At 28.0% G+C, this 26,779-nt stretch overlaps 1 protein-coding gene across 2 annotated transcripts in view; it reads right to left on the reverse strand.

Annotated features, from left to right (window-relative positions):
• The window catches only part of LOC129981117 (F-box/LRR-repeat protein 5-like), a 51,352-nt gene extending 24,987 nt beyond the window's left edge, over window positions 1-26,365 (reverse strand). The window contains exons 1-3 of one of the 2 annotated variants that reach the window (XM_056091796.1): window positions 26,039-26,365; window positions 11,273-11,410; window positions 2,308-2,505 (exon numbers count right to left, since the gene is read on the reverse strand). In XM_056091796.1, coding sequence (XP_055947771.1) covers window positions 2,308-2,505; window positions 11,273-11,410; window positions 26,039-26,122 — 420 coding nt within the window. In that variant the 5' untranslated portion in view covers window positions 26,123-26,365. The remainder of the gene's footprint in view (window positions 1-2,307; window positions 2,506-11,272; window positions 11,411-26,038) is intronic. The other variant, XM_056091797.1, reaches the window with a different exon arrangement.
• Window positions 26,366-26,779: the final 414 nt, after the last annotated feature.

Consider the following 26,779-nt stretch of genomic DNA (forward strand, 5'->3'; position numbering starts at 1 on the left):
TGGAAAAGAACATCTGTATCTCAAAAGGAAAGTGGAATGATCTATACAGAAAAAATCGATAGAGAGTAGGAAAATTGGGAGTTTCCGATTCACACAATCACGAATGATATTGCTTCATTTTTGGAAGCTATGACTACGATCTTATATTTTTGCAATCTAAGATCGGCATTTCTTAGATTGGGGGGGGGGGACCCTAAAATACTTAAAATCCCCTGTATTTTCTTGTTTTTATGAAAATTTTCAAATTTCTCTGCCTTTTCCCTGTTAAGACGATTCTTAAATTCCCTGTGTTTTCCGGGTTTTCCAGATTCTCCCTGTAGCATGGCAACCCTGTCCCAGTTTCCTTGAAATGTGAAGGAAAAATCAAATATGAAATATATAATTTTTTAACTAAAAAATTACAATTATCTATAAATTTGCATGGTATTTCTATATACCAATTTAAAAAAAAAAAAAAAAATTAGCTACTATTGAGTAAAACTTTATTTCTCGGGAGACAATGCCAATCTAAATGTAAACTTTGTTAATAAAAATAAAAGTATGATAGCTGTTAGTAGCAAATGGGATTTTTGTGTTATAGCAAAACTACAGTAATGATTTTCCATTTTAATTTGTGCAATATATTTCTTAGAGCTACGATAATTTGTAAGTACATTAATTCTGCTAATATATATGCAAAAAGATATTTGAAGCTCAAAAATGCGGCTTCGTGGCTTTAATGAAAAAGAGCACATTTCAAATGTAAAACTGGATGCAAACTTTTATTTCAGATGCAAAATGAGAGCCTTGTGACCAAAGGCTGTAATTCTTGCTTAAAGAACTTTTCCATGAAGTTATGTGGAAGCAGGGGAGAATGGCAAAGTAATTACTATGTTTCGGAAGGAAGAAAGTAATAAATGCTACATCTGGAAGGTCCAGCTTCTTAAAAAAATGAATCATGAAGAAAAAAATTTGACAGCATATATCTGTATAGGCCATCTGCTATGCAACTATTTCTCCAATTTGACAGCATATATTTGTATAGGCCATCTGCTATGCAACTATTTCTCCAATTTGACAGCATATATCTGTATAGGCCATCTGCTATGCAACTATTTCTCCAAGAGAAAGAAATTCTTATTCTGGAAACATCAGATTCATTGGTCCATAGGAAGATGAAGAATCAATTTCATGTTATGCTCCTCAGCCCTTTACCTCTAATAATGAATATGACTATAAAGCAATATTCATTCACATATTGCTTTATAGTATTCATAAAATTAAATGCTACCTCAGCAAGGTCCAAGATGGAGTTATTTTTATTGAACTCAGTGAGACTTTTAAGGATGCAAATTTTGGAAAAATATTCAACCAGACCAGGAAAAAAAAAACGTGAAATGCTTTTTGAATGTCACGAAATTTCTTAGGAATTGTGACATCAAAAGACCATAATAAATTAGTGGTAGAATTTTACTATCTGAATACAAGAAATCAAAAATACAAGAAAAATATTTTAAAAAATCTCAGATAAGCTAATTGGCAGGCTCTGTAGGACCATTTTCAAGGATGATTCTGAAAAACCACAAAATGACCAATCAAAACGACTTTGTAATATAGAGTAAACAAGTAACACACATTTGTAAGCACATTGTTTCATTTTTAAAATATTAAATTAAAAGTATGTTAAAAATGGAAACCAATTTCAAAATTTTCATTGTCATATTCTAGTTTAGCATCCAAAATTAAAAATGATTAATTATTTTATAAGAAATTTTTTTTTTAATTTATCGTCTTATAAATAATATTAGTATTTATTTCAATCTGATGATTCAGTGCCTATTAGTTGGCCCACATTTAAACTGTGCTTCCTTTTGGGCAAAGAATATTGAATAAATTCCAATAAATGCTCAACAACAAAAAAGGACAAATGGTTAAACATTTTAATCTTTCCCTTTCTATATACCACTCAAGAGACAAATACTAGCATATACTTTTAAAAGTACTTATAAATAAAAATATTCAACTGTTTTTAGAAAAGTGTAAACTATAATAAAGAAAGAATAATAATTTTATAATCTTGAAACACAAGAAGGATACATGAATTACTATGCTCATTTACAAAAATAATTTCATTAGAATTTACTAACTGAATATGATTTACTGATATTGAATTGAACATTACTGCCAAAAAAAATCTATACAACAGTAAATGTAAGAAAAAAATATTTAACAGTATTGGAGAGAAACAGTCAAAAAGTTGAAAGGTCATGTTTTGAGCATGTCTATTCACAAGCTTAAAATTCAGTCTATAAATGAAAATGCATCTACCTCTTCTTCCTCTTTCATATGAGGCAAAAAAGAGCCTGTGAATTCCTGGAGAGCATGTTGCAGTCTTAAGCCGAAATTTATACGTTCTGCTTCTGTCTTTGATGAGCAGGAATAACCATACTCCACCAAAGCTAACATATCTGACAGCTTATTATCAGAATGGCAATTACAGACAGCAGCATCATGAATAGATAACAACTAGAATGAAAGAAATCTTTTTCAAGTGAAATATTTTTCACAAATATAAAACTCTTATGATATCATAGAAAATACAGTTATTCAATTTAAAATCTTTTACTAAATATTTAATTAGTTAAACAATATAGGAACAAAAAAAAATTATTATTTTAACCGAAATTTGTTATGTATATTTCTAAATAATTTACACTGTATTTAAAATTACTCCAATTTCATAGATCATGTAATTTTTCTTCGTACTGTAGTAAGTTGTTCAGTGTTGATTATGCAACCATTCAACATTTTTTTTATTAAGAATTATAAAATGATTCAAACTTTTTCATAAGATTTTTTTTTCATAAAATAGAAAAATTACCACAAGTCTTTTTTACTTAGAACTAATTCAGCTATGAGTCCTGATTATGTTTGAGGTGGTTTTTGCATAATTGATTATGCTTCACTACTTAATTTGAATATGTTTGCTTTTGCTCTTTTATTCAGATTTACATTCCCCCCCCCCCCCTGATATATCTTAATGAAGCTGGTATCTTTTGTGAAAATAAAATTAAAAGGTAATAATCTCCTCAAAACATTTTTGCATACTCTCTAATAAAAGTGTTATCCACTCTCTTCCTGCTTAAGATTGTGACACTTAAGCAATGCTGTGAATAACAAAAATGCTCAGAAATTTATTTTCAGTCACACTCATGCGAGTTGTGTGTTTGGCAATATAATAAAGAAAACCGAATTTATTTTGTGTGCTTTTTTTATCAACTAACACAAAAATTTGACATAGAACTACAGTGCAAGTCACTGAATCAAATACTAAATTTCCTTAATCAAGTTACTGTGTTTTTGAATTACATGCATACAAAAATACAGACTGCCAATCTTTTGACAGATTAAGTTCAAAAATTTTTAAACACCTATTCTTTAGAATTTAAAACTTACCAATATTCATTTACCCAAGCTACTGCATCTTTGAGTAATCTAATTTACATTTATATGAAAACACAGATAGTCACCAGCTTCGATTTTACATATTTTCACATCCATACTTCGTATTCATATTTCCATATATATCTACATTTTTGATGCCAAACTTATGTATGCAATTTTATCTGACTCTTTGAGTTTGTAGCTATTGTGCTGAAATGTATTAAGGCAGCTTGACATATATTTCAAATATTACATTTCTGGTTATTGCATTGACATGTTTATGACCATTTACACAAAAGTTAACTCCTTTAATGGATTTGGTCCAAATTTAATACGAATTTACACTTCAGATGCGAAATCTGTGAAACAAATTTTATCCATCTGGCTCTTTTTGTTTCGTAGTTATCAAGTTAACTTTTATTTAACATACATATTTCCTCTGAATGGATCTTATTACAAATTTGATCAAAAATCTACATATTTGGTGTGAACACATCTCATATTACCACCACCTAGCTTAAAATATTTTTGAGTTATTGCTTTCACAGACATACACAATTCCAAAATTTTCCAAAAGAAAATTTGTAAAAATTTCAAGTTTACATTTTTTGTTGATTACAATACTTTTTTCTTTGCATACTTCAGACACAAGAACGCAAATAAATTGTCTGCAGAGATTTTTGTAATCTATTTTTTGTGATGTAGCAGCATATTTGAAGTAATTTAATTCATTTTTTTTTACTTTCTCATATACTACTAAACATAAAAAAAGTCGAATTTGAAGTTTTGATGAATCTCTATGTTTTAGACCTCCCAAGTTCGAAAAACATGTTTTTGGAAAATGTCCGTCTGTCTGTGACAAAGATAACTGAAAGACGCTTTGAGTTAGATGGTTGAAATTTCATACACAATTTTTACACCAAATATTCTATTATATTCAAAGCAAAATCTGTTCAAAGGAAGTCCGTCTGTCTGGAAATAAGTTAGCAAAATAATTACAAATGGCTAAACAGATAAAATTCAGTACACAGTGAAAAAATTTATAGTGTAGACACCTGTCAAATTTTGAGCCACATCTAACTATGAGTAAATTATCTGTCAGTCTGTAGTTTCAGAAAACATATAAGAGTGATAATTCAAAAATGCAATAAATATATCAATTTTAGTAAGGGATCAAGTGCAGTTTTGTGCCAAATTTGTTTCACTCAGTTGAGAAAAACATATCTAAAAAAGAAATTCGATTTTTGGATACTATTAAATGCATGACAGGAATTAATTGCCAAATAACTTGCCAAGGATTACAGGACAGATAAGGTAAAAATGGTAAATTCATGCCAAAATATATTTCATAACTATTGCACACCAATGCCATGTAAGCATTTCATGGCATGACAAGTCTATTAGAGAATATGCGAAAAAGTTTTGGGTACGCCACTCCACTTAATTTATATTATTATATGTCTGGTTTTTGCATTGTATAGTGTAACACTGCTCAATTGATTTTTATTTTATTTTCTTTATTCAGAAGATTGTGTATAATATACATTTGCTTTTTTCAATTCTCTTTCTTTAAAAATATAAAGAAATACACAAATATTTTCCACTTTGGTAAAAATTTCTCAATATAATAATATATTAATATCCATCAAATGCTTTTTTAAGTTCCAATCACAAAAACTACTTTTGGGATTTCTTACTTCTGATAATATTGTTATAAACATGTAATACCATTATCTTGCCATGTTAGTCTTATGGTAGAAAAGAAAAATTTACAGAGATTCTAAAATCAATGACCCTTGACCTTGGCAGCAAAAATGAAGATTCCACAAAAAGTATGAATCATAGCCATTTCTCAATCGAAGAGCTGGGATTCTTGGAAATGGTTCAATATTAATAGCTAACCAGAGATCCTTTAGGGAAATTCCATAAAATTTCACACTCTATCAGAAAATTATACAAATACAAGGAACTCAAATAAGTGAGTTAGTTTCTCTGAAGTTTATTCACAGAATAAATTGGTAGCTGTTAGATGTGGAGTACTATTGACAGTATTGCTTTTTATCTAATTAGAGATCTACTATTTGCTTCTGTTCTTTATATCCATCTAGTCTGTGTGTTTTTTAAATATTCATAGAATAAAATGTCATTTTCATTATCTAACTTGTAGCACCACGTTTATAATGCACTTACTGGATGACTTTCATAACATTAGTGTAATAGATATAAAGGTTTTTGATTGGGAAATAATTACAATAATCTTAACTTATTGATTTTTTTGTAATATTTTTTATCAACTGATGCTCCCAGCAGGGCTTAGAATGAAAACCATGCCTTTTATTAAAAAAAGAAAAAAAAATGCACTAATCACAAAACTTTCATTTAATCCTCACTCATTTTTCAATATTTCTCTGAAAATTTTAAAATAATAATATAATAAAAGCCACACATAAGAACAACTACAACGGATTGGGTGCATTATGTGAATGTGATATAAAAGAAAGTGATATGAATATTTAATAAAAGCATCTGATGGAGTGCAAAAACATAAGCAAAAAAAAAAAAAAAATCCACACATATGCAAAATAATAATTTTATTATTATTATCTTACTGTATGCATCATTACTTTTCAGTAAGATATGAATATTATTTGCATGAAATAACTTTAAATATCTTGCTTTTCATCGGAAAATTACTGACAGTTCCAAATAATTTTTAAAGCTTCCAGAGCTAAATTTTTTTCACTAATTATTTATAATATTTAAACCTTTTACCATTAATCTGATCCAAACGTCGATTGAAATGGAAACTGGCCTGAAATTATTCAAAATAACTAAATATTTAACTTGAATGAAGGCACTAAAAATAAATTATTCTATTCTATACACAGAAATATGAGAAAACACACACACACACACACACACACACACACACACACACACACACACACACACACACACACACACACACACACACACACACACACACACACACACACACACACACACACACACACACACACACACACACACACACACACACACACACACACACACACACACACACGTGTGTGTGTGTTTCAATATGGAGAATATTAATACAGATAGAATTTTTCTCAATAAGAAACATTATTTCAAAGACTAACAGGTGCTTTGCTAGGCATTTCAGCAAATATGCTTTACTATTGAACAAGCATTGTTATGCAGCCTGCTAAAGTAAAAACTGAAATTTGTTTTCATCACTGAATTTTTTCTTATTCATTATTCATTCAGATAACTTGAATTTATTCACCAAATTAACTAAGCATTTCTATATCTAAAAATACTATTAACAACTAGAAATTCTTTTACTTTCTTCATAATGGCATCTTAAAATTACAGATTGCATGCAGGGAAGATTTCAAAAAACTTCAGGAATAAGTTTCCATACTGTTGAAACATACAATCAGAGGTTTATTAAAAACTTTGTTCATGATCAGCTATGCAAAATGAAATATATCTTCTTCACAATTTTGTTCTTATTCTTTATTTATTAAAGTTGTATTTATTCATTAAAGTAATTTTAAAATTTTGCATCTAATAATACTATTAATAAGAAATTCCTTGTCTAAAGAGATCTATATCTCTCATTTTAAATTTAATGTTCAGATATTCAGATGTGGAGAATATTTCGAATAATCTTTGGAAGTAAATTTTAACACTGCTGAAATACACCTCTCACATTGGAAAAATATAAATTTAATTTTGTTCTTTTCAAGTGTAGCAAAGATGATCTGAACCTACAGAAGCGTGATAAACCAAAAGTGTAGAAAAAGAGATTGCAAAGACCATGCAAGATGTTAAAGATAGCATGTCTCTCAGAACAACTGCAGGCATGTATGGAACATACTACATTATCTGGAAAAAAGTATCTGGACCAGTGGTATGGACTTAGAGCGTACTGAGGTACATATTAATACAATGTTGGGCCTTCTTTTGCATCAATGACAGCCTGCACACGTCTGGAAAGACTTTCCACCAGTTTTTGATAGGTGGCCATAGGATTTGACTTTCAGGTGTCTATCAGAGTTCAAGTGAGAGCTTGCACTGAGGGTGGTCAATTAGGTTGGCTATGTAATCTGCGCTCTTATTCGTCCCAACGATTTTCTATGGGATTTAGATTGGGGCTCTGAGAAGGCCAGTCCAGTTTTTGAATACATATTTCATCAAATCACATTTGTGCAAGCCTCAATGTGTGAATGGAGCAGTTATCCTGCTGGAAGAGAAAGGAGCCTTCCCCGAAATATTGCCATAGAGTTGGGAGTGCAGCATTGTCCAGAATGTCCACATACATCTCAGAGTTCATGTTTCCGACCACAGGAACTAATGGACCCAGGCAAAACCACGAAAAACACTCCCACACCATTATACTTCCACCACCAAACTTAACAGTTGGCACAATGCAGTCACTAAAGAAACATTCGTCGGGCATCGACCAGATCCAGATGTGTCCATCTGATTGTCAGACTGTAAAGCAAGATTCATTACTCCAAAGAACAGTTTCACCACATGTCCACAGTCCAATGACGGTGAGCTCTGCACCATTACAATCGATGCTTCACATTCTGTGGAGTGATGTTCGACTTGTGCGGGGCTGCACGACCATGGAATCCCAAGTTTTTTAACTCTCGATGAACAGTCCTGCTGCTAACACTAACACCAGATAAGCTTTGGAACTCCTGAGAAATTTCCACCAATGAGGACTTGTGATTTTGTTTCATTACTCTTTTCAGAGTTCTGTGGCTGCATTCACCAAGTTTATTAGGCCTACCAGTTCGTTTTTCTGCAGTTTCACTGCCTCGAAGTTTCCACTTCACAATTACATCATTCACAGATGATTTAGGTTTCTGTAGAATATCCACAATCTCACGAACTGATTTCCCACAAAGATGGCATCCCACTATACTGCTATGATCAAACTCACTAAGCTCCTTTGACTTACTCATTGCCTCCCAAACACATAAATACAACCTGACAAACCTCTACTAATGCTTTTGATTATGCATCAAATTGCATCACCTACCAAAACCACTTTTTTAAGGGGTGCCCGGATACTTATGGCCAGATACTGAATTTTACATCATTTTATAGATTTTTTTTATTATTATTTTTAAGTAAAACTTGGCATTGGATATTTTAAATGCTTTAGCTTTGATGAATCTTCCTATAGCAAAAGAGAAGTTGTTTAACAAGACTGATCTACAACAATGGAATTAAAAAAAATATAGAGAGATTTTGAAAATGAAACCTTAATAATACAAAAAAATGATTCTGTACTGGTAAATAATCCTGGTCCTGGTAATTTTTAATGAATAAAATTCCCTAAAAACTGATAAATTTCATAAACTTACTATAATATTTCAATAAAATTTATGTTCATTTGAGTAATATAAGCTGTTATGCATTTGTTTAAGACTACACTATGCCCATTTAAAAAATGCCTGTGGTCAGGTTACAATTCAACAGAATTTAGGCTTCATTTGGAATGCATGATTGAACCTTTTAGTTATGATCAGAAACTCCAATATAAACTGTCAAGCTGCCTAAGATTCTGTTGTAGCCAAAGGTGCAAAATACTGGAAAAAAAAACTACACATTTTCTACAAAATAGAAATTCTACTAAAATTTGCAGAAATGTAACTCCTATTCCCCTAAATGAAGTTTGAGTTTAATAAGCGTTTGTACTTCATAGCAAGAATCAATAATCACCAAGATAAATGTATTTTATGAGTAAAGGCTAGTTTAAATAGATCCAGTGTGTTGTATATTGGCCTAAGAGTCATTCCTTCCACTTTCAGGCTTTCTTATCTATTAGAAGTAGTGAACACACAAAAACTATATTTGTTATAAAGGCAACCATATAACTATATTTGTTTAGGTAGATATTTTTTTAAAGTATGTTTTATGATGATATATTTGCTTCAGAACTTTTCCATCTGTTGTGAAGCAGTTCTTTTTTAATATCTTGACAATTAAAAAAAAAAAATGAAATTAAGTACAATCATAATATAGGGAAAAAAAACAAAATAAATTATTGAAATATTCAAAAAATTCTGTTCATTTTAAATAATATTTCTCAATTTTTTTTTATCTTGGTGGTATTATAGTACCTTATTTTTAAATATTTAAGTAAAGATTAATAAAATGAAATAAAATGTCTAATTTAAAGTGTAAAAAAAAAAAAAAAAAAGGAATTCAAGAGAGTTTTTTTAAATATACTTTAAACAAAATTCAAATGGCATTGTTCAAAAAAACCATTTTAAACCGAACATATCTATAAAAAAATTAAATTTTTCTTTATAAACACTTAAAAGTGCTTGATTTTATTTTATTAATGTGATAAATCAAATATAAAATATTTTTTTATTTGAAATAGAAAGAAAACATGAATTTATTAAATTCGTATTTTGTAGTACTGCACCTTAGAAAAGTAATATCTAATATATAAAAATCTCGTGTCATGGTGTTTGTGTTCGTACTCCTCCGAAACGGTTCGACCGATTTTTATGAAATTTTTTATGTGTATTTGGTAAGTATGAGAATAGGTCGTAAAGTATATTTCATAACGCTAGGTAATTAGGATGTCCCTATCCACGTTCAACGTACGCTGATGAGATCAACGCTTGCTTGAAATCATCGCCACTGTGGCGTAATGTTGAAAAAGTCCAGCTAAAAATAAACATGCGCGTCCAAATGCTACACGATCCATCCGCTGACACATTCTCGGACCAATTGTTAGATATCGGTGATGGAAAAGTTGTTGTCTACGAAAATACTGGATGCATAAAATTGCCCACTAATTTCTGCACTGTCGTTGATTTGCAAAATGCTCCCATTGACCGCATATTCCCGATGTACGTACACAATACCTAAATCATGCGTGGCTGGCAGAAAGAGCCATCTTGGCAGCAAAAAATGTGGACTTCGATTATTTAAACTTCAAAATACAGCAGTCGTTGCCAAGCGACTTGGTATTATACAAATGGATCGATACAGTTTGCGATGCTAACGAAGCTGTAAATTATCCAACGGAATTTTTGAACTCACTGGATTTGATAGGCATGTCACCACACCTTCTACGACTGAAAGCTGAATCTCCGGTTATTTTACTTCGGAATTTGAACCCACCACGGTTGTGCAATGGCACGCGATTGTTCATTAAAAAATTGATGAAAAACGTTATCGAAGCCACCATTTTGAATGACAAATTAATTCCGAGCCGAAAATGTTTTTCTGCCACGAATTCCAATGATTCTCGCAGATGTGCCAATTGAATGCAAACGCGTTCAATTTCCTATTAGATTGTCATTCGCAATGACAATCAATAAGTTGCACGGCCAAACGATGTCTGTTTGCGGCTTAGATTTGGGCACACCATGTTTTTCACACGGACAATTATACGTGGTATGTTCTCGCGTGGGTAAATCATCGCACGTATTTGTGTTAGCTAAAGACGGACTGACAAAAAATATCGTACACTCAATTGCTTTGGAATAAAAAATATATTACTTTTTTCACTTTAAGTTTAACTATTAAAAGATCAAACAATGTATATGTTCGTTACGTTAAAGACATTGTATTGAGAAAATGAATAGTTGTTTTTTTTCGTTTTCTTTATTGGCGATCATCGTTTACAGTGCTCCATTCCTCTTTCTTTCATAGATCCCATTACCACATACTTACAATACATTCGCTATTTTTTAATTAACAACCAAAACATTCACTAGAACTAATTTATATGGCAGAACAACGTTTGCCGGGTCAGCTAGTGAATATATGTAAATTAAATAAAAAAAGAGGAAAAATGGCTTACCTTTAAACGTTTTTTTAATTTCTTCATGATGTATTTGTTTTCAATCTGTTCATGAGATTTAAATTCACAAAAAGTATGGTGTAAATCATGGAGTAATGATTTCAAAGCAGCATAATTCGTAAAATCAGTGGAAGTGAGCTAAAACATACAGAATTCATAAACAATTTATTTTCAACATTTAAAGAAGTAAAAAACAAAATCAAACCATTCTGATAAAATGCAGATTCTTTTCCCTGCCTTGTTCAATACTGCTTCATTAGTAGCAAAACATCACATGAAGTTTATATAAATACAATTATGTGCTAAATTATCCCAAGCATAGCAACAGTTTTTATCCAAAAGTATTTTTAAATAATAAATTCTGTAATATACTATTAATAATAAAAATTAAATAATAATTTTTAATCAAGCAATAATTTAATTTTCTTTTCATTCCATTTATAAACTTCACATTAATAAAACAAATAGAAAAATATTAATAAAATTATATACACAGAATAAAGCTAATAACTTATAAGCTTAAAATGAGAAAATAAAATGGATTCATTGAATCAGCAGTAACTTTATTAATGTATCAAAACAACAAAAAATAAATTGCAAAATTTAAAAAAAACCATCAGAAATGTCTGGAAATTAACCAACTTCTAAAATATGAAATTTATTTACTAATAAGCAATATCAAATATTAGGTTCGAAAATGTTCATTTTTATAGAGAATTCTTGTTTTCATTACTATTTTTTCAGAAAATGATATTATATCAAGCATTTAGCTCATAGAAGAGGCTTTTATCATTTAACTCTGAAATTCTTGTTTACCAGAATTATCTCGACATAAATTACTGACATTTAAAATTTTGGTACTTGTATATTAAAAAGCCGCTAACAATTATATGCTAGAAAAAATCACCTAAGATAGTATGCTAATAGGTTTTTTTATAGCTAAAATTTGGCTATGTTTGTGAATAGCAAGCAATTAATACACAAGTACTAAAATTTTAATCATTTTTAAAATTTTAATCATAAATCAAACAATTTCAACTATTTTTTTTGTCAAAAATTTTTTGTACATTCTATTTTTCTCCAATTTCTGTACACTTAAAAATGTTTGTGAATTATGAGTTACTAGGAATTTCCTAACAGCTTAACAACAAACATACTAAATAAGTCAGAATGACATCTAATTCAAGGCTAAACCCATTTTCCAGTGCAATATTTTAGAGCTTATCAAATTATCTCAAAGGCAGACATTATCAAATTACCTCGAAGTTCATGAATTGAATAAAAGAGGTCCTTTTGCAAAATTTTTATCCATTTCCAAATAATTAAACATAAACCGAAAATGCATCGCACAATTCCACACTGTTTAAAAAAGTGGTTTAGTAGACATTAAAATAGAAATTCTTTTCTTCTATCACATCTATAGGAAAAAAGAAAAGGTAGTTGACAAAAGACCTTAATTAATTATGATTTGAATCCAAGAGACAGTACTTAAAGAAAGAAACAAACCTATATATCGCAACTCAATATTCAAGATTCAATTGAAATTTATTGACAATGAATCTTTTTGTTTAGTACATAATATTAAAAGTTTGGCAAAGAAAACATTTTTTTATTATTATTATTTATGGGGTTCTTTTTTTTTCTTTCTTTTTTTCATAAGATATATAAGTTTTAAAATGTTATTTAAACTTTTATTAGTAAGTTTATAGTTGATATATTTATGACATGCAAATTGGAACAGACTGCAATCTGAAAGGAACAAATTATGTTTAATTTGAATTATAGAAAGAAAATAATTCTTTTTAGAGCATAAAGTTTTATTAATAAAAACTGATAAGGATACTTTCAACTCTAAGAAAAAAAAGTTATAGCAAAATCTTAAGGAAAAATTACATAATGTATTCACCCACCCCCCTCCTCCTAAAATCAAATATTTTTTTTTTGTTTGCTAATTATGAAAAAAAGGAGGGATTATAATGGTTGCATTTGTGACATTTTAATCTTATTCTTTCAGAAATTCTTTTTATATACAACACTGAATTATTCAAAAATTTCAAAGAAAGCGTTAGACATCTATTTAAATAAAGTATTTTTTATCCTTAATAAAGAAATATTTATTTAAAAAAAAAGAAAAAAATAAAGAAAGGAAAGAAAGAAATCTTACTCTCCAGCATTGTATAATGGATGAAAACTAATTTTCAAATGCAACGTTATATTACAAACTGAATTTATACATTAAGTAAATATGTCTAATAATAGTTAAAAAAAAAAAAAAAATGTATGCTGCATATCAATACCTAACACTGTTAGATAGATCACTGGATACAGAACAACAAAATTAGGGACAAGAAACTTTGAAAAATGTGAACATCCACTTTAGAAGGTTATAATTAAGTAATTAAAAATTGTGAGAAACTTTAAATATCTGTAATTGTAATCTTTGACTTAATGGAGGTATTTCCTAAAATTCTTATTGATCTAAAGACTTAATCTGTAAATTTGACAGAAAAAGTTACATACAAATAAGTAAAATTCATAATAATTTTATTTCAATAATGAAAGTGAGGATTAAATATATGTATAAACAATGAAACACACATTGAATAATAGTAACAACAAAGAGTATTATTGAAAATTTTTTATAATTAGGAAAAAAATTAGTCCATGATTAACTTGACAGTTTGAAATATAATTTTTTACTTTTTAAGGCAAAATAAAAATTATTTTTGCACAATAATATTACCAATAAAAGCAAACATTTTGCTTAGTTATTAATCAACTAAAAATCAAAATAAAACTTCAAAAAAAATTACTCCAGGATGCACATTTTCAATCTCAAAGACATATTTGTGCTAAATTTGATAAATCTAGGTCAAAATAACTTATCTTGTAAGGAGCAACCACATAAAAAGAAAAATAAGTTTATTTTTATAGTTAGAAGAAATATTAACTTCAAAGATATTTTTCATTCTTACAATAAAATTCTAGTACTCTCATTTTTCAGCAAATACATATTCTAAAAATACATTTCAGCAGTAACATATTCTTTTACTTTTCTTTTTTCTTTGGTACAAACTGAGGAGTGAAAATTCGGAATTAAGTGAACATGTTATAATGATTTTGTATGTGTGTGGCATTCATCATGTGTCTTCATTTTTAAACCTTTACTACAATTTATAAGCACTCTAAGAGATTGATAAAAAAAAATATGATGAATGATTAAAATTATTAACATTTTCCTTTATCAATATTTTTCAATCTAATTAAAATGATGATGGATTTATTTGAGTTTCAATCATTTCTACCATTACATTAAAGTTTATAGATAGATGAGATAACATACAAAACCTAAAAGAATTTGCTATTTTTAAGTCTTTTCAGAAATGGATAAAAGATATAATACATAATTAAACTTACTGTTTCTTTAAATGTTTTTAAAGGATTTTTCAAATCACACTAAGATTAAGTTGGATTTATTGAGTCTGAGTGATTTCTGCTCTTACAATTAATTATAAGTGGGCAAAATTATAGACATAGAACCTAAAATAGTCAGCAATTTTTAAATTTTTTTAAGGGGGAAAAAAAAAATCTTACACAGCCTTGTCAAAGAAGATAAGCATATTTAATTTGAACAAATATAGCATATTTTCATGACAAAATCTAACAATATAGCAGATAAATGTGTATCAAAATATTTTATTGTTCTTTAAACCTGACATTTTACTTTGTAAAAACTGCTTTTTTTTTTTTTTTTTTTTTTTTTTTTACAGAATCTGAAAGCAAAGCTCCTCTAACATACTAGCATATCAAGTTCAGTGACTAATTAAAAAATTTTATGATTTTGTTAACTACTAGGTAACAAGTTGTTGTATGAATTTAATTTTGTATCATATTTATTTTCATGACAAAACTCAAATTTTAAGAAAAAACAAAGATTGAGAGCAAGTGATATCCAAGTACTTTAAAGTTGCAGCAACCATAAATTTTTTTAGTATATCTGTACAAGTTTAACCAGTAATTTATTCATTTTGTTTGGCATATAATATTTAAATTCATCATTAATCTATTTCCTTCAAGCATTTTCAGGGGGAAAAAATAGGAAAATTCTTCTTTGAAATACTTTATTTCAGAATAGTCCTAATATCTTCTGCTGTGCCTATGCAATTTTAGCAAGTAGTATTTTTCAACCACATGCTTTATTTAGAAGAAAACATTGTAAAAATGAACATAACATCTTCCCATAGTGAAATGCAATTTTAGCATCCCCCTATGCAATTTTAGCAAGTAGTATTTTTCAACCACATGCTTTATTTAGAAGAAAACATTGTAAAAATGAACATAACATCTTCCCATAGTGAAAAAAAAAAAAAAAAAAAAAAAAATTCTAAATCCAAAATTTAAAAATAAAGAAGAAAATAAATAACAATTGATGGAAAACAAAACAAAAAATAACATCTAAATTATTGTAAAATAATTATCAAAATTACAACACTATGTAATAATTGCTTTATAATAAATTAATATAAAAATAAATTTCCTATACTTCTTACATTTCATAATTTTGTCCAACCCCATTCACATAAATCTTTATAAAAACAGGAGAGAAAAAATTACTACAAATTATTTTGAAGTTAAATTTTTAATCAAAAATTGGTAACTGTTTAGTTACGATTTCTTTATTAAAAACTTATCTACATAAAGTGAAAAGCAAACTAATAACTGTATTTTTACGGCAAAATTTAAGGTAGGCAGAAATGCACAATGTAACATCATAAGTTTTGCAGCTTTATGAATACAAGGCATAAGCTGCAAATGCAGACAATTAATTTGGTTGGTATATTAGAACATACACCAGGTTTCTAAATAATACAAGTTAAATGCAAATCATAATCTTAAATTTTAAAAACTTCACTTCATAAACTATAAGAAACATGAACAACATACATTTAATTTATGTGAAACACAGTCAGTATTCTTAGCAAGCAAGCTTATCTTCAACCTGAGTGAGTTGAGAAGGCAGAAAAGAGTGGAGTGCAAAACAGAGTGGATTGCAGTGAAACAATAAGATTGTGATAAATATGACTGAACTAGACTGGACTGATATAAAAGCACTCCTTCCTTTATGGACTAATCACAAAATATCCCAAACCACTAGGTTTAGAAATTTGACAAGAGTTTGGCTTTAGGGATAAGTAAAAATTTCTAAGAAAAATTATTTTCATTAAATTTTAATAATTATCCTAAACTTTGGCAACACTTTACAATAACTTTGGAAAGTGTTATAACACAAAAATCTTTCTGCATCATCTAAAAATTCAACCAATTAGTTTTTAAATGATATTTCAGTTGCATGCATTCTTTTCTTTAATTTTAACTAGCCGCCTTTGGCGACTAGCCGGTTCGCCAATCTTAATGCTCGTTAAAATTTTAATAAGTAAATATTTTATGTAACTCGTATTTTAATAGCTTCTTCATCAAAATAGTTTAAAACTTCAAATTTTGATAGTAATATAATTCATTCATAATATTAGAAAGGCTTTCAGCCATAAGTGATATGTATCTCTAATTTTCTGTTAACTCCCGTAGAATTTATGCTTTAAATTAAAAAGGAAATGGTTAAATTTCAATTAATATAAGAACATTTTTTTACTGAAACGAAGCCTTTTTTTTTTTAATATGAGTACTGAAAACAGAGTAGCAGAGAATTTAAACCTTATATATCTTAGAATATCTTTCTTAATACAGTAGACTCCCGATTATCCGCGCCTGCCGCACAAAGTTTTTTTTTTTTTTTTTGACTGATTTTTTCAAAAAGATGCAGTTCTACAGTTATGCTTTTGTAATTACATAATACATTACAGTATTAAAACAGTACATATGTATTAATTTTTCTGTGTATCCTTGACGCCTCTCGTAAATACTAAGCACTTTTCTATTTTCATTAACAAAATGCATTTTAGGTTAGTTTTGAGTGATATATTAAAATATTAAGCGTTAGTTAAACATTTCCTGCTTTTTATTTTACGTTTTATTGTACATAAAACGATTTTTCAAAGTTGAAATGACTGTTTTCTTTTTTGCTATACCCGTTTTTAGCTTTTTTCGGATTATCCGCGATTTTTGTTATCCGCGGCGGCCACGCCACCCAATTCCGCGGATAATCGGGAGTGTACTGTATATAATATCTCACGAAGTTTTCTACAAAATTTTCTCAGATTCATCATGAATAGATCAATTAATTGATAATGTCTGGTTTTATATGCATAAAACTCTAAGAAAATAAACATAATCGTTTCAAATAATCGGTCGGAAACATGTTAAGCCTTCAAAACCGTTGAAAATAGAGTAGATAGTCCGTATCCGATGAAAATAGAGTTGTCAACAACCAGAACACAATGCGCATGCGTGAATTTTCTACGCCATTTGGGGTAACGCTATGCAGATTAGAAATTTTTGATTCCCTTAATTCGGTTTTATTTTAATTCAAAAGTGCTTCAGAATGAATCTGAAAGATCGATTAATTCATAAAATTTAATTTTAAATGCAACAAACGTTAAGAAAATAAACAGAATCGTTTGAAATAATCGGCCGAAAAATGTTAAACCTAACCTCTTTAGTGTGGGAAAAAAACTGAAACCTTACTTATTTGGCGGTGGGGAAAATGAAAGATTTTTTTGGCGGGAAAGTTAGTTTTTAATTAAAATTTCAAAAAAAAAAAGGGACCCCTGGTGCACATTCCCGACCCCCAAGGTATACACGTACCAAATTTGGTAGCTGTAGGTCAAATGGTCTTTTCTGTAGAGCACCAACACACACATTGAGCTTTATATATAAGTATAGATAGATAGATAGATAGATAGTAGGGATTGCAATACCGGACCAAAAGTTCAATACCGGTTTCGCTATTTTTTTTAGAACTTAATACCGGGATACCGGTTTTAATACCGGTATTAGAAATATTAGAAAACACAGGTGTTTCTTTGACAGTTTTATTAGAGTGTAAATATCACAAAATTTTTTTAATTTTTAAATTATAACAGTATATAAAGAGTCGCAAAAAAGTAAAGAAACATCTTACTTATTTAAATCACAAAAAAGTGTAAATATCACTATCCAGTCTGTGGTGCTATTACAAACTTTTGAAATGTGATCTTAAAAAACATAATGCATCAATTGCACTGTCATTAAGCCTGGCACATAATTCTGTGCAAAAACTACCAGCTGTCGAAAACGCTCTTTCGGTATCTACGATAGTTGGTGGTACTTTAGCAATGCACGATACACTTTTTCCAAGTATTTCCTTGTAAATCCCTCATCTTCAAATAAATCGATTTCTCGTCGGATGGTTTTGGATATAGCTGATTTCGGTATTGTATTTTGGTTCGTTAAAATTTTTTTATTTATCGCTAATTCTAATTTTTGTTCAAGAGACAATTCCTTTTCAATATCGACATTAGTGCCATCAAAATCTTCGATAACTTAACCGAATTTTTCTGAATGTAAATAAGTTTGTGGGTAAAAAATTTTAAGAAAATTTACTATAAACTTAATCATATTTGAATTGGTTATTTTTTTTTTTTTTTTTTTTTTTTTTTTTTTTCATTTTTAAAAACATTATTATGTAAATACCATAAGACATTTTCTATTTCGGTATGCCTTTCTTCTGAGCGATTTTTCAATTTAATAAATAATTCTTCAGACAGTGATGTGTGCTGTTCTTTCAGTGACTGCAACATGAAATTTATAGTTGTATTAGCTGTTAATAAATTAAAATCTCTCCGACATAATGCCTCAATAGTCAATTTTATTGGAAGTAGTGCTGATATAGTTCTGGATATTAAGTCGAATTCAATATCTGAAAAATTAATTTACAGGTTTAAGTCGATTATTGCTTTTTGGATTGGATTTTTCAGTTTCAAAAATCTTTCCATCATTAGGAATAAATTGTTCCAACGTGTTTTAGAATCTAATATTAACATATATTCTGTTTTATTTTCAGTTAATATATATTTTAGTAATATGTCATTTTTTATAAGGGAACATTTAAATATCTTAACAATTTTTTGAACTTTATAAATTATAGGAAGCAATTATTGATGGGTTAATATTTCATCCTCATTAGCAATATCTTCTTCGACAATTACATTGCCATTATCTTCATTGTCAATATCACTCTCACTCTTACTCTCTTCAAAGTCGGAATCCGAAGTTTCTATATCCACAGTATTAGGATTCTTCTGTTCTTTATTTTTTTGGTATAATACATATATTACTCCTAATTGAATTTCATGAGCATAGCACAATTGATGATTTGCACCAATCAACTTTCCAACTTTTTTCATAACTGTTGCTCCATCAGTCGTTATGGATACAATGTCTTCTTTCAGGGGTAATCCATATTTCGCTAATTTAGATTTACGCAATTAATTAAGCCATTAATTAACTAATTAATTTCCCCCATTAGGGAAACATAAAAACAAAAACGTATACTATTTTGCTATGTAGGCCATCCTTGAACATATAGTGGAGACAGTTTTCAAAATTTTAAGTAAATACCGAAAAACTGGTATTTAAACTTGTGAATATTGGTATTGCAAAATTGTACAAATGGCTGAAAATACCGGTATTCGGTATCCCGGTATTGCAATCCCTAATAAATAGATAGATGAATTTTTCAAAATCAATTTTAAACACAACTTGTAATGTTTCTATTGTTTAACCAAATTTTATAACTTCACCAGATCTTTCACTAACCATTTTTCTTTTCTTTCATAGTCTAATTTATAGTAAAAATGTTATCTTCTTTAGACATTAATACTAAAATTTAATTTTCAATTTTACTTTAATTTACTAGTATTTATACTTTTATTGCCTTTATTCTTTATATGTATTCTTTCAATGTGTATACATAGCAATATACTTTTTAAATACTACTTTCTTAAAATGTTTGAATTCATTTTGTAATTTATTGCAAAAATTAAATATGTCAGCTTAAAAAACAAAGGTTAAAGTTTTAAAAGATTAAATAATCAAAATCCATACTTAACTACTGGGTATGAATTTTGAAACATTTTGTAATTAGTTTATTACAAAATGTTTCAAAATTCAACAAATTTTATCTGTGCTTATCATTTATTTTTACTTTATTTGTGTGAATTGCACAATCATTACAATATATTTTAACTGGATGAAAATGTAAATAAAGTAGATGAATTTTTCATAATAATACAAGACTATCTGATTACTGGCTGACTTGCTAATTAATTGGAATAATTTCAGTTATTTTTATATAAATTCTCTTCTTTTGGTGATTTCCAAGATTCTCCTAGCTCTAATATTGAACACTGGATATAAAATACTAATTTCATTAAAAATATGGGCAGTTTCATTAATATTACTTAGCATAAGGTTATATAAACAATAATTGCATGTATCACGATAAGGTGTGCAATACTACTCTGATTTTAAAGTGCTTTAAAGTAGAATTCTTCCCATTGTCTTTAGGGAAGCTTTCAGAGGGTCAAAAGAATGCAGCGGAGTTTGTTTTAAGGAATTATGAAATTCTCATTTTAAACCAACATTAATCCAAGATTTTCTTTTTTAATTTCATTTCTATAAAAGAAATAAAATTTACGATTATGAATGAGTGAATTACTGTGCAATCTTTCATCAGATTACAGATCCCTTGCAGAAAAGTAAAAACATGTTGTAATGACACAAATCTATTCTAATTTCTGTTCAATCTGCTGCACAATGTATTCAATGACTAAAGTTTAGGTTGATATACTTAGCAACTGGCAAACAATCAAAAATTTTACTCAACAACAGTCAGAAGCTCTTTATGGCATGGTATGGATGAGGTTCTAAATGTCAGTACCTCATGCAAATATTAATGGCTGAAAGCAATTACTTTAATTCATGGCAGCAATATTATTTTATAAGCTTCAGGTATTTCAAGAAAGAGGTATTCAAGCTATCACTGGGGAAGCATTGCAGGAAGTAAAAAGAATTCAGTTCACAGAAGATTTCAATGAAAGATGATTTAATATTTAATATAATTGATTAAATCAACAAATCATGAGAATTCTTAACATGCACAATGATGGGATCCTCTACAAACATAATACCCAATTCTTCTTGAAGATACCCTCCTATTCATATCGGATATAACTCAATATACAAGCAATGATTTTGTCAATATTCAATATTTATATAAAATGTTGTATTATACTGTTCAACTTTGTATTATACTATGTTCCAAAACATGATGCACAATATCATTACTGATTCAGGCTACAGACAAACTTGGGAGGGGGAAAAAATAACCTTTTTTTACATAAACCAGGCCTTCAGTTACCACACATCTTTCAAGTTTTTTGTCATTCTCAATCATTCTGAATCTGCAACATCTAGTACAATCAATAAAAGTTTTAAAATGGGAAAAAAATGCATATAGCTAAAATTTATTGCACAGATAAATCTCTATCAGAGGAGCATTTTTATAGAAAACCCAAAAATTTACCTGGTGGTAATTTTCCCCCATTCAAAAAAAGTAAACTATATGAGATTTAAAAATGTATAAGCTATATTGTTTATAAAAATAGATTTTTAGATAATATAGCTTACAAAAAAAAAAAAAAAAAAAAAGCTTTTTTTTGTTCTTATATTCCAAATATAAGTATTAAAAAAAATATTAGGCTAAATATATTGAACTCATTCATAGAATCCTGCATATGCCATTAATAAATATTTATCCTTGATTATGTAGCTAAGGATATAATATATATATAATATATATATATATATATATATATATATATATATATATATATATATAATATCAATTAAAATGGATGATCTTTAAAATAATCTCTAACTACCAATAGCTAATTTTCTCCATAAACTGTTAATATTTGTTGTATTAGTACTACAAATTTTGTTCAGAAATGCTGAAATATAAGAAAATTTGTCTTTGTTTCAGAAATTAAATTAAGCGAAGTTTTAAGGATTAAAAATTACATTCATTCTAAGCATGAATCTTGCATTATCTAACTTTTCTTTTATTGATATTAAGTCACTACATTAAAATCATTATCAAAAGATATATTAAAATACAGGGGCAATTTAAAAAAATAATAGTAGAGTAATTCAAAGTAAAAGAAAGATAAAATTGTTGTTAATTTCTAATTAAATGGTTATTTAATTTTACTGCTATGAAAATTTGACACTATTCTTTCTCATTTTTATATAAATGAGTGAGATTTGGTTGAATTCAGCCCAGATGTTTCAGAAGAAATGTGAAATATACTTACATAGTCACAATGACTTTTATTTATATTAAAATATTTAATTTCAAGAATATTAACTTCATTTTCATAGTTTCCTTGACAATTGCTACATCTAAAAATAACACCATTATAAACATTATCATCATATTATTTTCATAATCTTATAGTTTATCCATTTTATATACACATGAACCTTCCAGCTGGAATCAAATTGCATGACATTACATTTAAATGCAACCATAACTTTCATTAGATTTAGCATCCAATTACAAGCTGTTTAACATGATAGCTCCATCTTTTAATAATATAAACCATATATTTAATATAAATATTACAATGCATTTTCCCCACATTATATGAGAGAATAAAACTACATATTATGTGGAGTGCAAAATAGTAATAAGAAAATTAAATAATAACAAGCACAATCTTTTAGTACATTGGATATATTAATAAATTCATTCCTTAGCTTTCAACAATGGAAGAAAACGTGTTTTATAAGTTTAAAGAAACAGTGAAAGTTTAAATTTTCTTGTAAAAATGATAAATTTTGTAACAAATACAGCATAAAAAAATTTTTTTTTTAATTTCAAGATTCAGAAAAAATTGAAAAACAAGGAAATGGTATTATTAAAATGATATAATTTTTTGTACATATATAATTTTAGTTATAATTTTTGCACATTTTGTAAATGTATAATTTTGTAATTGTTATATTTTTGGGGAAAATTGCAGAAAAATGACAAAATCTTGAATAATTTTTAATTAAAATTCCATATACAATATTGAAAACAATATTTTAAGGCAAACCTTTCCACTGTTCAAAGTAAATTTACACACAAAACATAAATTTAGTAACCCTAGATCACAAAATCTGTCCTATATATCAGTAATACATAGATACACTTTGAGAGTTATAAATATATAAAGATATATATTTATGACTATACATATAAAGTTTAAAAGTACAATAAAATTTTACTTTTAAACTATTTTGTGGAATTTTTTACCCAGATCTCCTAAGAAAATTAAACAATATACATAAAGAAACGGCAGATTATGCTAGTTAAATTTTTTCTCTAATATATTGTTGGTCATGTAAAATATAAATGTAATCATTTTAATATCTTATCAATTTAATATTTGAATTTATATGAGAAATAAGATGAGCTAACCGCATTAAAAAATGTGCAATTAGATTTTAGATTATGTAAATAACTATGCTTACATGCAAATGGTACTTTATGTGTCCCGATTCCAGTAGCAAGGTTAAAGTATGCAATAAAAATATTTTAAAAAACACACAGGTAAATAATACAGTTTAAAACACCTATTACAATTCAAAGATTAAAAATAATTTATTGAAGAAACTCTAAATATCAAGCGAAGTATAAGAAATTTAATCAAAATTGCACACAATCAATTAGCTAAATCAATCTTTATTTAGAATAAAAATTAATGTGTGTGTGTGTGTTTGGCACTATATAGGTCAAATTGTCTGACCTAGAGTTTTCAATCTGGCACATACATACTTCGAAAGATAGAAATACATACCTCAGGACATTTTTTTTTTTTTTTTTAATTTTAATGAATTAAAAATGTTAGCATCTTTCCACAATAACTCCCAAAAATGTTGCAGTACAAAAATGGTTTTTATATCATTCTAAAGTTCAAAAAATAATCTTTTCAATTATACCAATATTTTAATATATAAATAAAAGTGTCTACTTTTTGATAAATTATTTAAAAATAACTCATATTTTGCACAAATATGAAAATAAAATTTAACTTGCATGAGCATTTTTTTTAGAGTATGGGAAAAATTAGCTTTAATCTGAATGTTGCCATCAAGTCAATAAAAAACAAAATTGAAAAATTAACTCTTACTGCACACTAAATCTAGGAAAGCGTAAAATTCAGCATATGTTGTATGAAATGGAGTAAATATGAAATGTGATAACTCCTTTTTAAAATTTAATTTATGCCAGAAAAAAATTGTGACATTTTAAACTAGCTGTATTATTAATTCAATAATTCAGTTTTATTTCACACAAAATTTAATACATACAGGAAATCCATTCTAATCAGAGTCTAACAGCTAATTTCTGAAACTTTAACAATTGGTGTATATATCTAACAAAAAAAAAAAGGTCTAAATGAAATAATAACATTTCAGGTAGCTCAAATCAATAAATGTTCTAATGAATTGCGAATTTTAAATTTTTATACAGATCTTCTGTTCTATAACTGAATTTACAAAATATTCTTGGAACACTAATATTTTAAATAACAAAGTACCAACCTTTTGCAATGAAAACTGATTGAGTTATGAAAATTTGAACATCTCTATTATGTAAAAAACACGATTTTAGACCTCTCCATCAACTATCTTGAAGAAAATACACCAATTAGCACTTGGACTTTCCCCAAGGCTAATTGTCTAAAATAATGAAACTGTTCATTGTCCTAAAATAATGATATTGAAAGCTTTATAAATCAGTCAGGCTTGATTCAGAAATTTAAAAAGTTTGGTTGTCAAGATAATTTTACTGAATATGATTTATAAGATTGAAGGACTGTATAAAATTTAAACTTCATAAATGTTTTCAGAAGAACATTTATTAATTGAAATAAAATAAAATGTTATTTACTGCATTTTAATTTTTTGAAGGTAAAACTGAATTTTATGATGAATCAGAAATTTTCATTAATTAATTCTTCAAAGTATTGTATAAATCATAAAAAAAAAAAAAAAAAATTCTGTGTAAATCATAAAAATATATTCTGTAAAATATACATATGATTACAATGCTGAAGAATTCGATCTTCTACAGTCATATTCTTAAAAAATATATTTGGTATCAGCAAAAACGGTTTTGTAATTATTGAAGTTTTATCTCTTCCATTTTAAATTTAAATCTTTCAGCAGCTGACAGAAAATTAGAGAGATATATAGTATAATGAACAAAACATTGTATGGCTACTATAATAATATGAGTTATGTGATCATTGAAATTTGAAGCTTAAAATATTTTGTTGAAGAAGCTATTAAAAGACCAAGATACATGGTTTTTATGTTGCAAGAACTGACAGTATTTCTGAGAAGAAATCTGGCACTTAATTGAAATCAAATTCTGTAAGCAATTATATATACATGGTATCTGAATATCCCACAGCATTTTAATACATAAAATACCCACTGTGGAAAATAATCAATTGACTACTTTAAACGATAGTTCCACAATTAATTCGTTTATAATTCACTTCTGTGCGATTCTACCTTTTAAAACGATATGGAGTTGATATGATTGAGTTCAGTAAAGGACCACATTCTTCGATTAATGAGAAGAAAAAAAAATCTTATTCTAAATTTTTAAAACAATTCGGTATAAAATTAAAAATATTTATATTATATATGCATAATAAAATATAATAAACTATTTTTTAAAAAAATAATGTAAAAAACTATTTGCGATACCTTTTCCAAATAGACATCTACTAGTGCTTTCATTCTGGAATGAGGTGCAGAAAACACATCAATTTCCTCTGGATAAGGAGCCATGTCATTAAAACAAATACGAATCCAATAGTAAAAATGGTACTAAAGTCACATTTAGACCCTATCACCTACACTGATCAAAATAAAACAAATAAATGCAAGTCTCCAAGAAATATTTTACACTGTAAATAACTACAGAAAAGTCAAGGTAGCGTTAATCATAGTACACATTTTCACCCCTCTAACATACGCCGGAATAAAAACGATTCCTCTTAGCGCCTGTAGATGGTGCTAACAGTTCATAACTGTGTTGACTCTCACATGTAGCTAAAATCTGGGTTGTAAGATTTAGCGAGTGCGCATGTTCGGTTATTTATTATGAGATTGATTGATTGAAATGTGATGGGAGTGGGATTTGGGCAACAAAGGCGTTATACACTTATACCAAAATGCATTCCATAGATATTAAAAAACTTCAGAAAGTGGAGAAGGATCCGAAGGTACTGCTAATTTGAAGCAGCTTTCTGAATAAACGATTTGAATGAAGAATGAAGTTTTGCAAAAAGGTTTGACCTATGATTTGCGTATTTAGAACGAAAAAAGATGATATGTTTATTTTCATTTTCAAGACTACAAACTTGACAGTGAGTATAATTGTGTAGACCAAATCTATTCAATAGAGCTGGAGTAGTAGGCAATCGGATTAAAAGAAGTGCAGTT

The sequence above is a fragment of the Argiope bruennichi genome, chromosome 8 (genome assembly GCF_947563725.1).
Source record: "Argiope bruennichi chromosome 8, qqArgBrue1.1, whole genome shotgun sequence".
In the NCBI taxonomy this organism is placed as follows: Eukaryota; Metazoa; Arthropoda; class Arachnida; order Araneae; family Araneidae; genus Argiope; species Argiope bruennichi.